The sequence below is a fragment of the Macaca mulatta genome, chromosome 2 (assembly GCF_049350105.2).
Source record: "Macaca mulatta isolate MMU2019108-1 chromosome 2, T2T-MMU8v2.0, whole genome shotgun sequence".
In the NCBI taxonomy this organism is placed as follows: domain Eukaryota; kingdom Metazoa; phylum Chordata; class Mammalia; order Primates; family Cercopithecidae; genus Macaca; species Macaca mulatta.
The window spans coordinates 182,672,545-182,689,693 of NC_133407.1; the positions used below are offsets into that span (position 1 = coordinate 182,672,545).

Genomic DNA, 17,149 nt, shown 5'->3' on the forward strand with positions numbered 1-17,149 from the left:
GAAAAGAGGAAGTCAAATTGTCTCTGTTTGCAGATAACATGATTGTACATTTAGAAAACCCCATTGTCTCAGCCCAAAATCTCCTTAAGCTGATAAGCAACTTCAGCAAAGTCTCAGGATACAAAATCAATGTGCAAAAATCACAAGCATTCCTATACACCAAGAACAGATAAACAGAGAGCCAAATCATGAGTGAACTACCATTCACAATTGCTACAAAGAGAATAAAATACCTAGGAATCCAACTTACAAGGGATGTGAAGGACCTCTTCAAGGAGAACTACAAACCACTGCTCAAGAAAATAAGAGAGGACACAAACAAATGGAAAAACCTTCCATGCTCATGGATAGGAAGAATCCATATCATGAAAATGGCCATACTGCCCAAAATAGTTTATAGATTTAATGCTATCCCGATCAAACTACTATTGACTTTCTTCACAGAAATGGAAAAAACTACTTTCAATTTCATATTGAATAAAAAAAGAGCCAGTATAGCCAAGACAATCCTAAGCAGAAAGAAGAAAGCTGGAGGCATCACACTACTTGACTTCAAACTATACTAAAATGTTACAGGAACAAAAGCATCATGGTACCATAACAGAGATATAGACCAATGGAACAGAACAGAGACCTCAGAAATAATACCACACATCTACAACCATCCGATCTTTGACAAACCTGACAAAAACAAGGAATGGGGAAAGGATTCCCTATTTAATAAATGGTGCTGGGAAAACTGGCTAGCCTTCTGCAGAAAGCTGAAACTGGATCCCTTCCTTACACCTTATACAAAAATTAACTCAAGATGGATTAAAGACTTAAACGTAAGACCTAAAACCATAGAAACCCTAGAAGAAAACCTAGGCAATACCATTCAGGACATAGGCATGGGCAAAGACTTTGTATCTAAAACACCGAAAGCAATGGCAATAAAAGCCAAAATAGACAAATCGGATGTGATTAAACTAAAGAGCTTCTGCACAGCAAAAGAAACTATCATCAGAGTGAACAGGCAACCTACAGAATGGGAGAAAATTTTTGTGATCTATCCATCTGACAAAGGGTTAATACCCAGAATCTACAAAGAACTTAAACAGATTTACAAGAAAACAACCCCATCAAAAAGTGGGCAAAGGATATGAACAGACACTTCTCAAAAGAAGACATTTATGCAGCCGACAAACATGAAAAAATGCTCATCATCAATGGTCATTAGAGAAATGCAAATCAAAACCACAATGAGATACCATCTCATACCAGTGAGAATGGCGATCATTAAAAAGTCAGGAAACAACAGATGCTGGAGAGGATGTGGAGAAATGGGAACACTTTTACACTGTTGGTGGGAGTGTAAATTAGTTCAACCATTGTGGAAGACAGTGTGGCGATTCCTCAAGGATCTAGAACTAGAAATGCCATTTGACCCAGCAATCCCATTACTGGGTATATACCCAAAGGATTATAAATCATTCTACTATAAAGACACATACATACATATGTTTATTGCAGCACTGTTCACAATAGCAAAGACTTGGAACCAACCCAAATGCCCATCAATGATAGACTGGATAAAGAAAACGTGGCACATATATACCATGGAATACTATGCAGCCATAAAAAAGGATGAGTTCATGTCCTTTGTAGGGACATGGGTGATGCTGGAAACCATCATTCTCAACAAACTAATGCAAGAACAGGAAACCAGACACTGCATGTTCTCACTCATAAGTGGGAGTTGAACAATGAGAACACATGCACACAAGGGGAACATCACACACCAGGGCCTGTTGGGGGCTGGGGGCCTGGGGGAGGGGTAGCATTAGGAGAAACACCTAATGTAGATGATGGGTTGATGGGTGCGGCAAACCACCATGGCACGTGTATACTTATGTAACAAACATGCACGTTCTGCATATGTACCCCAGAACTGAAAGTATCATTTAAAAAATTATTATTGGATTAAAACAAAAAAAATCACTCTATTGGAACTTAGCCATGTGCATTTGTTTGTATGATGTCTATAGCTGCTTATGTGCTATGATGGCAGAGTTGAATGGTTGTGGTACAGGACATCCAACAAACCTAAAATATTTACTATCTGACCCCTTACAGACAATATCTCCCAAACCCAGCTATTGGGCATTTTTTCATGTGCTTCTTGGCTATCCTATGTCTCCTTTAATGAGGAATCTATTTAAATTTTTTGTTATTTTTTCATGTGTATTTCTTTCTTCTTATTGAATAGAAAGAATTATTTGTTGTACATAAATACAAGTCCTTCAATAGATGTATGTATTGCAAATATTTTCTCCCAGTGGGTCGCTTGCCTTTTTTTTCTTGTTAGTTCTTTTAAAATTCAAAACTTTAAAAATTTGACCTAGTCCAATTTATCAGTTTTTAAAATCTGTGCTTCGTATGCCATATCTCAGCTGACAGGAATTGACTTTATTATTTTGATATCTTAGAAAATTTGACTTTGTATAATGAAATAAGTAGCTGAGTAAGTATAGAGGTTGGAACTGTATGTGAAAATTGTGCAATAAAAAAAGAACACACTATGGATAAGAATAGGGTTATGCATTTAATCCTGAAATGATGTTATTATTTTATTGACATCAGTATTATAGCTATTCTTTTACTTAGTATCTTATGGAAATTAATATGGTACCTCATCTGTTTTAAGTCCGTATGTGCTATTTAGAATAATCTTAATTTCTTTGTTAGTGTCTGCCACATTGAAAACAAAATAATAATTGTTGCTACACTAATAAGTATTATTTACTTTTAGAAAAGCGCTTTAATATTTGCAGCTTTTCTCTTGAAGTAATTTTATTATGTTGACCAACTTGATATCCACAATTTAAACCACATTCTGAAATATTTTTGAGAATGTAAGATAACCTTATGAAATATTAGATATGAAAGAATTCCTCCTGCTAAATGGATTATAATGATGATTCCTTTCTCTCCCGTCAGCAACCGGATGGCCATGGTAGTTTAGCTTGTCTCACTAAGTACCATGTATTAAGGCTGTGTTCCCTAATAACTCCCTATTAGGGCTATGTGTCTTTTTGGTAAAACAATTTTTATTCCTTTGGATATATACCCAGTAATGGGATTGCTGGGTTGAATGACAGTTGTGTTTTAAGTTCTTTGAAAAATCTCCCAACTGCCTTCCACGATGGCTGAACTAATTTACATTCCCACTAGCAGCGTGTAAACATTCCCTTTACTCCACAACTTCACCAGCATCTGTTATCTTCTGACTTTTTAATAATAGCCATTCTGATGGTGTGAGATGATGTCTCATTGTGGTTTTGATGTGCATTTCTGCAATAATGAGTGATGTTGGGAACTTTTTCATGTGCTTGTTGGCCACATGTATGTCTTCTTTTGAGAAGTGTCTGTTCCTATTCTTTGCCTGTTTTTTAAAATGGGGTTATTTGGTTTTTCTGCTTGTTGATTTGTTCAAGTTTCTTATAGATTCTGGATATTAGACCTTTGTCAGATGAGTAGTTTGCAAATATTTTCTCCTTTTCTATAGGCTGTCTGTTTACTCTGTTGATAGTTTCATTTGCTGTGCAGAAGCTCTTTAGTTTAATTAAGTCCCACTTCTCCATTTTTGTTTTTGTTTGGGAGACTTTGTCATGAAATCTTTGCCAAGGCCTGTGTCCAGAATGATACGCCCTAGATTTTCTTCTGAAGTTTTTATAGTTTTAGGTTTTACATTTGTCTTTAATCCATCTTGAGTTGATTTTTATATATGGTGAAAGGAAGGTATCCAGTTTCAATCTTCTGCATATGGCTAACCATTATCCCACTCCATTTACTGAATAGGGAGTCCTTTCCCTATTGCTTGTTTTTGTCAGCTTTGTTGAAAATCAGATTGTTGTAGGTGTGTGGCCTTATTTCTGGGCTCTCTAACCTGTTATATTGGCCTATGTGTCTGTTTTTGTGCTAGTACCATGACGTTTTGGTTACTATGGTCCTATCGTATAGTTTGAAGGCAAGTAGTTTGATGCCTCTAGCTTTGTTCTTTTTGTTTAGAGTTGCTTTGGCTACTTGGGCTCTTTTGTGGTTTCATATGAATTTTAGAATAGCTTTTTCTAATTCTGTGAAAAAAAAATGTCATTCATAGTTTGATAGGAAGAACATTGAATCTGTACATTGCTGTGGGCAGTATGGTCATTTTACAAATATTGATTCTTCCTATCCATGAGCATGAAATGTTTTCCATTTTTGTGTCATCTTTGATTTCTTTCAGCAGTGTTTCGTAATTCTTGTTGTAGAGATCTTTTACCTCCACAGTTAGCTGTATTCCTAGGTAGTTTTTTCTTTTTGTGGCTATTGTGAATGGTATTGTATTCTTGATTTGGCCCTTTGTTTGGACATTATTGATATATAGAAATGCTACTAATTTTTGTCCATTGATTTTGTATCCTGAAACTTTGCTGAAGTTGTTTAACATTTCTAGTAGCCTTTGGGCAGAGACTACAGGATTTTCTAGGTACAGAATTATGTTATCTGCAGAGAAACAGTTTGACTTCCCCTCTTCCTATTTGTATGTCTTTTATTTCTTTCTCTTGCTTTCTGTTTCCTGATTGCTCTAGCTGAGACTTCCAGTACTATGTTGAATAGGAATGGTGAGAGTGGGCATCCCTGGCTTGTGCCAGTCCTCAGAGAAAATGCTTCCAGCTTTTGAATGTTCAGCATGATGTTGGCTGTGGGTTTGTCATAGATGGCTCTTATTATTTTGAGCTATGTTCCTTCAATGCCTAGTTTGTTGAAGAGTTTTAACATGGAGAGATGTTGTATCAAAAGCCTTTTCTGCATTTATTGAGATGATCGTGCAGTTTTTGTTTTTAGTTCTGTTTATGTGATGAATCACATTTATTAATTTGCATGTGTTAAGCCAACCTTACATCTCAGAAATAAAGCCTACTTGATCATGGCAAATTAGCTTTTTGATGTGCAACTGGATTGATTTACTAGTATTTTGTTGAGGATTTTTGCATCTGTGTTCATCAGGGATATTGGCCTGAAGTTTTCTTTTTTCATTGTGTTTCTGCCAAGTTTTGGTATTAGAATGATACTGGCCTCATAGCATGAGTTATGGAGGAGTCCCTCCTCCTCAATTTTTTGGGGAATAATTTCAGTAGGATTGATACCAGCTTATCTTTATAGGCAGAATTTGGATGTGAATCTCTCTGTCTCAGGGCCTTTTCAGGTTGGTAGGCTTTTTGTTACTGATTCAATTTTATAACTCATTAATGTATTCAGGGTTTCAATTTCTTCCTGGTTCAATCTTGGGAGGTTGTATGGTTCCAGTAATTTATCCATTTATTCTAGGTTTTCTAGTTTGTGTGCATAGAGGTATTTGTAATAGTCTCTGAGGGTTTTCTTGTATTTCTGTGGGATCAGTGGTAATGCCACCTTTGTCATTTCTGAGAAAGACTTTTTTTAAAAGAATTTCACAACATTCTTTGAAATATTAACAGATGCACTAAGGTGTTGCAAACGGAGGATTAGAACCCACCATCGTAGATCCAAGATTCTACTTTGCAAACATGCAGTTTTTTGTCTAAGACCTACTAGTGTTACTTTCTCAAAATGTTCACATTCTGTTTTTTTCTCACTCCTGTTGACATATGCTTTGTTCCTCATATAAGGTGCAATAAAACGTTCTTCCAGTTGTCTTATTTCTCTGTACTCCTCGGCTCTTCTGGTGACATATATACCATTTTTACTTATAGATGTTGTACTAGTTAAGCTTGTATGATGTGGTATTATTTTCTATGATCTCTACCTTAAGGCACTCACCAGAGGTCTTTATACTAACTGTTGAAAGATAACTGTCATTATATGACTAGTATTCCAAACTATTAAACCAGAATTACACTAAAAATAAATGTATTATCAAAGATTAAACATTAGCATAGAATGTACATAGGCATACCTCAAATTATTGGAGAAATTGTCCAAGAGTGTAAAATATCATTTAATACTCATCTAAACATTCATTCAAAGGAACACTTGAACTTATTTATACTGAAGGAAAAAAAACTTGCTTAACCTTTTTGCTGACACTGAAAGGGTCAATTTGGTAATAACTGAGTAAGTCAAGACACGTAGGCAAGGCAAACCAAAGATAGAGGGAATCCATACTGGGTGGACAACCTGAGCAAAGGTGTAGGGCCAAAGCTTCATATGCATTGCAGAATGTGAGAGGATTGTAAGGGTCAAAAACAAATGAGAAATGTTGAAAAGTAATAAGAGAAGAAGTAATATGTGGTAAGATAATGAAGACATTTGAGTTACTAGCTCTAAAAAAAGAACTCAGTGTTAAAATTAAGTTTGTGATGCTGTATTGAGGTGAGATTTGTCTGTATTTTTCTTTTTCAGAACATTTTAAGTTTAGCTCAAGAGAGTAGTATGAACTGAAATTTCAGAAAAAGTAGAACAGCTAAATGCCAATTCATTTGAATAGTTATATGATGCCGATGTATTTGTGGATATACATTGTTAGCAAAAGGGAGAGGGACTGGAGTCATGAGAAGTCCTGTGCATAGGAGGTGGATTACTTCCACTTTGTTTGGAAAAATGGAACAACTTTCCTTGTTCTCATCTGATGTAGCCATCTTTTCCACTTTCCCATGGAAGAAATAATGTGATTCATCAGGCCAGAGTCCATGAGCAAAGGTCTAACGTGATGATGATGCTGTGACTCTTGGCTCTTTGTCAAATATGAATGCAGCCTATGTGTACTAAGATTTGTTCAATGCTCCTTCCCAACTAAGCGTTGGAAATAAGCTGGTTGTGTTTGGATTCGTTGTGAGACTTGATAGCCTTCTAAGGTAGCAGAATATGTGTTCGATTTACATTGGTTCCATTCTACTGAGCAGGATAAAGTAACGAGTTAATCTAGGCACATTATTAAAAAGGGAAAAAATTGACTTTGACAAAATCTGTGTTTTATCTGAAGTATAAATCATCTCATCAAAACCTGGCAAAGTTCACACAAAACACTAGCAGTTGGCACCCCAACTTGAGCATTATGATCTGGGGTGTGGTCACTCCTTACTCTTTTGGACAGTTACAAAGTTCTCAATGAAAAGGGAGCAGGGCGGTCCAGCCTAGCGAGAACCCAAGATCTAGTTTTGACTCTACTTTTAACGTGCTGGGTGCCTCAATTTCCTCATTTGGAGGAATTATTCTAGCTGATTTTGTAAGGTTTGTAAGGTCCCTTTTCAGATTTTGGACAGGCCACTCAGTATCTCTGGGTTTTAATTTCGCCACAGTGTAACAATAGCAGTCTGAGATTCAGGAAGTTTATAAAAATGTCATCAAGTTCTTGGAAAGTAAAAAGTACTATGCACATACATTCAAACTATAGCCTTAGCTGCTGAGGTATGAATAATCCTCAAAACCTAGTATCCAAGAAAGGGTTATTTTTCTTTTTCCAAAGGCCTAATTGCATCATTTTCTGTGGTTAGATTGAGGCTGTGCAGGCTGATTTTGGGTGGCATAGAATAAATTCAGTGTGACGATGTTGGGGAGCACATGCTGTACAAAAGTGATGATTGGTATTTGTACAGGCTAAGTCTTTGATTAATGAGAAATAGAATGTGAATTATTAAGTTGGTAAATTCAGTCTTTTCAATAGTCAAAATGTTTTTTAAATATTAAATCTTTGGAGAATAAAGAAAAAACATAATTCAGGTTCACAATCCTTTATCTAAAACCCCTGGGGCCAGACATGTTTTGGAATTCAGAAATTTGGAGAGGAGGGTTAGAAAATAACTAGGATGCCAAGATTATATATTACATAACTTCTTCAGTGGGGTCTTGATCAACACCATTTAACTGAACACATTTCTTCAATGAAACACGTGAATAGTCACCCTAGTGGATTAAATGAAGATTGAATGGCCTCAGGATGGTTCTGACTGGGATATGTTGCCAGATGAGTTTGAGACAAACTTCCAAAAAAAAAAAAAAAAAAAGACCAAAAAAAAAAAAAAAACTACAAAGTTTTTTGGTTTCTGAATCATGGCTAAAGAACTGTGGACCTGTATTAATAAGCACTTGTTGAGCAATTACTATGTGCCAGCTTTAAGGTTGTGCCATTTACATAACTGATATGATTTGACTCTATCTCAATCTCATGTTGAATTGTAATCCCTAGTGTTGGAGGTAAGGCCTGGTGGGAGGTGATTGGATCACAAGGGTGGTGTCTGATGGTTTAGCACCCTCCCCCTAGTGCTGTCTTGTGATAGAGTTCGCACAGATCTGGTTGTTTAAAAGTGTGTGGCACCTTCCCCTTCTCTCTCTTCCTCCTGCTCTGGCCATGGAAGACTTGCCTGCTTCCCTTTCACCTTCTGCCATGAAAGTTCCCTGCAGCCTCCCCAGCCATGCTTCCTGTACAGCCTTAGGAACCATAAGTCAATTAAACCTCTTTTCCTGATAAATTATGCCATTTCAGATCTTTCTTTATAGCAGTGCGACAACAGACTAATACACTAACCTTTGTAAATAACTCAGCAAGAAGGTAAATGTTATGTATCACTTAGAAACCAGGAAGATAAGGCTTGAGTATCTTCAGTGGGATGCCAGAGTCTCAGAAGTGGGGTTTGAACCTGGTTCCTTCTGGCTGCAAAGGCAAAAGACAATGTGTTTCCTCACCTCTTGGTCAAGATCTTTGGTTGGTGTGATTATTTGCCTCTGTTGCCTTAGTAGTTTAAAAATAAATGTCTTGAGAATTTGATTAAGCTCTCTCTTCTCATTCTCGACAGTCTCTCTGGGAAAGTTCATCCAACTATCACTTATAAGCTAATGACACCCAGATGGGTCTGTACTCCCATCCTGAGTATCACACTTAGAAATCCCAATCACTACTGGGCATCTCCATGTACTCCCAGATGTACTCCCAATGGAACTAATCATTTGTCTCCTCAGCCATTCTCTGCCTTCCAGCATTCCCTATTCTACCATCTCAGTTACTCCTAAGACAAAAACCTTTTTTCTTCGCTCCCTTTCCAACTCTGTCAATGAGTAAGACTTGTGGATGTGGCACTGGAAAGCCTCATAGAGGAGGCTGGGCGTTTTTGAGCTGTAGTAATTCAATTTTACCAATGAGAAATTTCAGGTCCTTTCACCATACCCAGACAGTGTGTATAAACCAAAGGTTCTGACCAACTTGGAATAGCCAAAATAAACCAAATTCCATCTACCTGCCCAATAATAAACTACTAAGTATTGAACGGTAAGATATACTTTTTATTCTAGGCTACTCTATGTTATTAAGCTTCATTTTGGGCATTTGGGTGTGTGTGCTGCGATACTGAGTAGCAAAGTAGACAACATGTTTTTCAAGAACAATGCCTCTAGTCACCAACACTTGCTGGGAATTTGGGTATGATGCTAAAAAGGGGAAGTAACAGCCATCGATGTTTTCATTCCCATTGTTAGGTAAAAGGCCAAACCTGAAAGTCCACATCAATACCACAAGTGACTCCATCCTCTTGAAGTTCCTGCGTCCAAGTCCAAATGTAAAGCTTGAAGGTCTTCTCCTGGGATACGGCAGCAATGTATCACCAAACCAGTACTTCCCTCTTCCCGCTGAAGGGAAATTCACAGAGGCTATAGTTGGTAAGGTGTTTGGGTGTCGGGCTGGGAAGGAAAGGAGGCAAGAGGTGGTGGGTGTAACATGACCTACAAATCTTGATGTCAAGAACTATTTTTTCTACATCCTTAGTTTAATCAAATGGTAGAATTACAAGACATCTTCATAATTTTTGCAACTCGTAGCATAATTCTTTACATTAAAAAAATTATTGCATGCAGAAATAGTTATCTTCATTGTCCCTGGCCATATACCTCAAAAATTCGTAAGGAAAAAAAATAGATGAAATGTCCGGGATTAAATCTCTGTAAGATATTATGTTATGTGGACTAGTTTTCCTTCCTGCTGTATCTTACTGTCTTTTGATAGTACAACTACAGCATTTTGAGTGTCTTTTCATGAAAAGCTACATTTTTAAAAAAAGGAAATGTATTATATTTTTAAAAATTGAAATATTTCAGAGAAAAAGATTAAAGTTTTTCTATGTATTATAAAATATTATATTTCTTTAAAAATGTTTTAAATTATGTTAAAATGTAAATGGAGGATGTGGGTCACTTTTGAGCCTTCTCCATAAAAATTATTTGCAAATAAAACCAATTAAGAATGATTTTTTTTTAAGCTTGGCACAGTGGCTCACATCTGTAATGTCAGCACTTTGGGAGGCTGAGGTGGGAGGATCACTCGAGTTGAGGAGTTCTAGACAGCCTGGGCCACATGATGAAATCGGCTCTGTACAAAAAATACAAAAATTAACCAGGAATGGTAGTTCATGCCTTGTATTCCCAGCTACTTGTAAGGCTAAAGTGGGAGGATCTCTTGAGCCTGGGGAGGTTGAAGCTGCAGTGAGCTATGATAGCACCACTGCACTCCAGCCTGCGCAACAGAGTGAGACTCTGTCTCATAAATAAATAAATAAATAAATAAATAAATATTTAAAGGATCCTCTATTGTTTTGAATACTTTTAAAGGCTTTCTGGATAGTCTAATATGAGGTTTATATTTTATTCCACTGCTAGGATTATTGCTTAGAAGCTTTCCTATGAGTTTCAGAATTTTATCCTATAAATTCAATTAGTTTATATCAGCTCTGATAATATGCAGGAAGTGTTGAAGATGAATCTATTTTGTCCTGTAGCCTCTTGTTTCTCATAGAGATGTCCCTGTTGGACTTCAAAATCTGGCAACAGAGTAATACTGTTAATTAAGTGTCTAAACTAGATTTTACATAAGAGAAACACTCTAAAGCAAACCTACTAGTTTGTTACCAAAAAAACTGAGAAGTAAGCATTTCTGACAAATGTAACACTAACCTTGACCACAAAAACCATAAAGAAGTCTCCACTCTATTCACTCTTTACTATAAAAAGTGACCGGAAGCTGTGTGTTTGCCCCCACGCAAATAGAAACAGATGACCTATTACCCCGTTTTCATTGAGCACTGGGAGTAATATTTTATTATGATAGATGTTTTTGTTATATAAAATGAAATTTTGGTCAGTTGTAAGCTCTTTTTCCATATAAGGTGAAAAATGTTCAATCTTAAAGTAATAGAGGTCAAATTACTACTGATAAAAAATACATTCAGAAAACTAAAGAAAACTTATTGCACAAATATTTTAACCTTTCACTGTTTCAATAATGAAAGTTGATTAAATGGACTAGGGATACTTTTATTTATTTATAGTATGTTCATTCTTTAAAGTTTTTTATTATGGGAAATTTCAGACAACCAAGGAAAGAGTATTAAAATGAACCTTTATATCTCAGCATGCAGCTTGAATATATATCACTGTTTTGCTAATCTTGTTCTGTGTATTCTTTAATACATACTGTATTCATTGCTTGGGTATTTAAAGCATAACTAGGTATCACATTTCTTTATTTAAAAATGTTTCAGTATGCATCTCTAACAGATGAAACATATTTTTAATAACACTATGCCTTTATCACATTTTAACAATAATTCCATAATACCATTTTATACCCAGTCCATATTTAAATTTCTCTGGTGATCTTAAAAATGTCTTTTTAGGGTTGATTTGTGTGACTCAGGATCCAAACAGGTCTATGATATATTTGATTATGTCTCTTAAGTGTCTTTTATTCTGTTACAATCCTCTCTACCTTCTCTTTTTAAATGTCATTGATTTCTAGAGAAATTGGGTCATTTATCACAGAGAATGTCCATATTCTATATGATAGAATATGGAACTGGTTGCTTCCATTCTGTATTTTTTTAGCTGGCTCCTCCTATCCCCTGTATTTCCTATGAAGATGTAATTAGATCTAGAGGCTGTATTAGATTTGAATTTGGGGGAAGGAGGAAATGTAATACTTTGTAGGTGGGACTATGTATTTCCTAATGATTCACAAAAAGAGGTGCATAATGGCTGCCTGTCCCATTTAGTGATCCTAAGACTGATGTGTTTAGGTGGTCTCAGCCTGGTCTCTCACAATAAAATTCTCCATCAAATTTTCACCTAGTGGTTTAGCATCTTTTGATTGCCCAGATCTATTATTTTATTCAGGAGTTATAAATAGGAATTTTCTCATTCTATTATTCTTTCTCCCTATTTTAGCCAATGATAAAGAAGAAATTCCTCTTATCTGCTTTTTTATTTTCCATATATATTGGTTTTATTAGGTTGGTGCAAAAGTTTTTGCAGTTTTTGTCATTACTTTCAATAAGAAAGGCAGGGTAAATTTTCATTGTTATAAGTTGATGCTCTGATTATTTCCAAAGATGACCAGTGACAGTGTTTGTTGGTTGGGTTTTTTTAGGGCCAATAAGAATGCATTGATTTTTACATATTTAATGGGTTTTTATCTATATATCACTTATCTATACCTTATGAATCTTTTTTTTTTTTTTTTTTTTTTTTTTTTTTGAGACGGAGTGTCGCTCTGTCACCCAGGCTGGAGTGCAGTGGCCGGATCTCAGCTCACTGCAAGCTCCGCCTCCCGGGTTCACGCCATTCTCCTGCCTCAGCCTCCCGAGTAGCTGGGACTATAGGCGCCCGCCACCTCGCCCGGCTAGTTTTTTGTATTTTTTAGTAGAGACGGGGTTTCACCGTGTTAGCCAGGATGGTCTCGATCTCCTGACCTCGTGATCCGCCCGTCTCGGCCTCCCAAAGTGCTGGGATTACAGGCGTGAGCCACCGCGCCCGGCCTACCTTATGATTCTTTCAGTCTAGCTGAAATATGCTTGATTATTTCCTTTGGTGAACTATAATACTGAAAACTTCTTAAAGTCAAGCTTATGTCTTATTCTTTGGTTATTCTTATCAAAATAATTTACATTAAGTAGATAAGCACTAAATATTTGTGCCACAGAATTGAATAGACTTCAGTCTGTGTAGAATATTTAGGCTGGAAGAGGACATGAGAGATTGTTTAATCTAAACAATTAGATTGTTTAATTTAATCCTGTCATCAGGAAAGTAGCAATTGAAGTCATTTAGGGCAGATAAAATAGTTAGGTCACTGTGCATCTCAAAGAACTTAGGGAGAAAGATTCCACAACTCCTAGAAGGCTATTCCAATTATTATTTTTAAAACTCTTACCTCATATTGTAGATCAATATGTTCTTTTTATTAATTCCTTTTCTAGTATTCTAGTGGAAATGAAAAAACATTCCTCGTACATATTTCCTTTTCCATATTTCTTTAAGCCAAGAAATTTGTGTGCTTCTGCTTTTATTACTTCAAAAATGAACTTTTATTCCAAGTTAAATGTTATTTTTTGGTTGTTTAAATTGGTTATTTATAGTCTTCCGTGACTGTGTTTGCATTAATTGCTCCTAATTGATTAAGCAGCCATACATTAGTTTCCTGCTGCTGCTAAAACAAATTACTACAAATTTGGTGGTTTCAAGCATTATAGATTTATTATCTTGCAGTTGTAGGTCAGAAATCCAACATGGGTCTCACTGAGCTAAAATCAAGGTGTGGGCAGAGCTGCATTCCTTTCCGGAGGCTCTCAGGGGAGAATCTGGTTTTATGTCTTTTCCAGCTTTTAGAGACTACTGCATTTCTCTTCCATCCAGAAGTCAACAACAGTGGGTCAAGCCCACATCACATCACATCACAATCACATCACAATCACATCACATCACATCACAATCATATCACAATCATATCACAATCACATCCCATCACATCACAATCACATCACCACATCACATCACATCACAATCACATCACAATCACATCACATCATCACAACATCACATCACATCATCACATCACATCATCACATAACATCACATCACAATCACATCACATCACATCACAACATCACATTACATCATCACATTACAATCACATCACATCACAATCACATCATAACATCACATTACATCACATCGTCACATCACATCAATCACAATCACATCACATCACATCACAATCACAATCACATCACAATCACATCCCATCACATCACAATCACATCACATCATATCCAATCACATCACAATCACATCACATCACAATCACATCACATCATCACATCACAATCACATCACATCCCATCACAATCACATCGCAGTCACATCACATCATCACATCACATCACAATCACATCATCACATCACAATCACATCACATTCACATCACATCACAATCACATCACATCATCACATCACATCATCACATCACAATCACATCACGTCACAATCACATCACATCATCACATCACAATCACAATCACATCACAATCACATCACAATCACATCACAACATCACATCACATCATCACATCACAACATCACATCACATCACAATCACATCACATCACAATCATATCACAGTCACATCACATCATCACATCACATCACAATCACATCATCACATCACAATCACATCACATCGGATCATCACATCACATCATCACATCACAACATCACATCACATCATCACATCACATCACATCACAACATCACATCATCACATCACAATCACATCACATTGGATCATCACATCACATCATCACATCACAACATCACATCACATCATCACATCACATCACAACATCACATCATCACAACACAATCACATCACATCACAATCACATCATAACATCACATTACGTCACATCATCACATCACATCAATCACAATCACATCACATCACAATCACATCACATCATCACAATCACATCACAATCACATCACATCATCACATCACATCATCTCATCACAATCACATCACAATCACATCACATCACATCACAATCACATCACATCACATCACAATCACATCACAATCACATCACAGTCACATCACATCATCACATCACATCACAATCACATCATCACATCACAATCACATCACACTCACATCACATCACAATCACATCACATCACAATCACATCATCACATTACAATCACATCATCACATCACAATCACATCATCTCATCACAATCACATCACAATCATCACATCACATCATCACATCACAATCACAATCACATCACAATCACATCACATCACATCATCACATCATCACATCACAATCACATCGCATCATAATCACATCATCACATCACATCACAATCACATCACATCACATCACAATCACATCACATCACAATCACATCATCACATCACAATCACATCATCACATCACATCACAATCACATCATCACATCACATCACAATCACATCACATCACAATCACATCACAGTCACATCACATCATCACATCATATCACAATCACATCATCACAACACAATCACATCATCACATCACAATCACATCACATCATCACATCACATCATCACATCACAATCACATCACATCATCACATCACATCATCACATCACATCATCACATCACAATCACATCACCATCACCATCACCATCACCATCACCATCACCATCACCATCACATTACCCTGGCCTCCTTTCCTGCTTTCCTCTTGTACTTTTTTTTGTTTTGTTTTGTTTTGTTTTGAGACAGAGTCTCGCTTTGTCACCCAGGCTGAAGTGCAGTGGTGTGATCTCGGCTCACTGCAAGCTCTGCCTCCCGGGTTCACGCCGTTCTCCTGCCTCAGCCTCAGAGTAGCTAGGACTACAGGCACCTGCCACCTCGCCCAGCTAATTTTGTTGTATTTTTAGTAGAGACGGGGTTTCACATGTTAGCCAGGATGGTCTCAATCTCCTGACCTCGTGATCCCACCCACCTCAGCCTCCCAAAGTGCTGGGATTACAGGTGTGAGCCACCGCGCCCGGCCTCCTCTTCTACTTTTAAGGGCCCTTGTGATTGTAGTAAGTTCATCTGGATAATCCAGGATACTTTCCCTATTTTACAATCAGCTGATTAGCAATTGTAATTCCATCTGCAACCTCAATTCACCCTTGTCTCGCAACCTAACATCTTCACAGGTTCTGGGGATTAGGATATAAGCAAGCTTTGTTGGAGCATTATCCTGTCTGCCACAAGCTATATGTTTAAAATTTGCATCTCTATTCATTTTCCTTTCTGGTATCAGTTTACTGTGCGATAAATCTCAACTCTGCTCATCTGTAATAGGTGTATTTTTCACAGACATGCTGTGGCGGTTTAGTGTATTTGTAACTGTAAAGTGATGAATTGAAGTCCCTTGAGTGCAAAGTGCTACACAAGAGCAAAGAATCTTTATTTCTTCATGGTGGGGGGAAAAAAAGCATCACTTACAGCTGCTGCTCTTACTTTCTTTAGTAATAAGGTAGCGGTATGTTTTTCAGCTGCATGGAACTACACCCAAACACAGTGAATTACCCTCAGTTTCAAAGCAAATATTAAGTACAGCCTTGTCTGACACATTTCATTTAATGATATGTTTACCATCATTTTTCATTTTACCATTGAATTGAGAAGCTGTTGATTATTCAGAAATATTCAAGCTAATATTTAGTGGCCTGAGGACTAGCACGTCCACTAAGTAATCATTTATAACCATTTTTACATTTATTTTTTAATATCTATTATCTTCCTATTAAGTATTGACAGAGATGTTTTCAAGTCACTGGTTTTACATGCAAAAGAAAACAAAACCCTCCTTTTGCCATTTTGGAAATTAACATTCATATGAAATTTCTGTCAAAATTTATCTAAGATTATACTAGATTAGAGGGGCAGTAGGAAAAATACTATTTTCCCGGGTGGCTATTAATAAATATTAATGGGCTCCAGAGCCCTGCAATGACGTGATAAAACATGATTCACATTTCATAGATCCTCTAAGTTCCTATGTCTTTTTATTCACTCACATCATGAATGTTCTCACTCCTGGTTAACATTTTAAGTTTTTGCGGCTTTCTTTTACGGTCAGCTGCTAGTAATTTTGTTAATGTCTCATTAGCTGAGAACTTTCTCAGCGTTGACCTTTAAAGACTCATACTTAATGATGATCTGTTGACATCAGCCATCGGTTATGTGGTGCACGTTGAAGAATTATTTTAGTATCCTTCCTGCAGAAAAGGCTTAAGTTTAAAAACGTATGTTCACGATGGCAAATTCTGATTGAAGATTTTG

The 17,149-nt window shown here is 36.7% G+C and overlaps 1 protein-coding gene across 50 annotated transcripts in view; it reads left to right on the top strand.

The window, feature by feature from the left end:
- The window catches only part of ABI3BP (ABI family member 3 binding protein), a 244,769-nt gene that overhangs the window by 56,408 nt on the left and 171,212 nt on the right, over positions 1–17,149 (top strand). For all 50 annotated transcript variants that reach the window (XM_015129581.3, XM_077994019.1, XM_077994032.1 and 47 more), the window contains exon 2: positions 9,472–9,651. In XM_015129581.3, the coding sequence (XP_014985067.2) occupies positions 9,472–9,651 (180 nt within the window). The remainder of the gene's footprint in view (positions 1–9,471; positions 9,652–17,149) is intronic.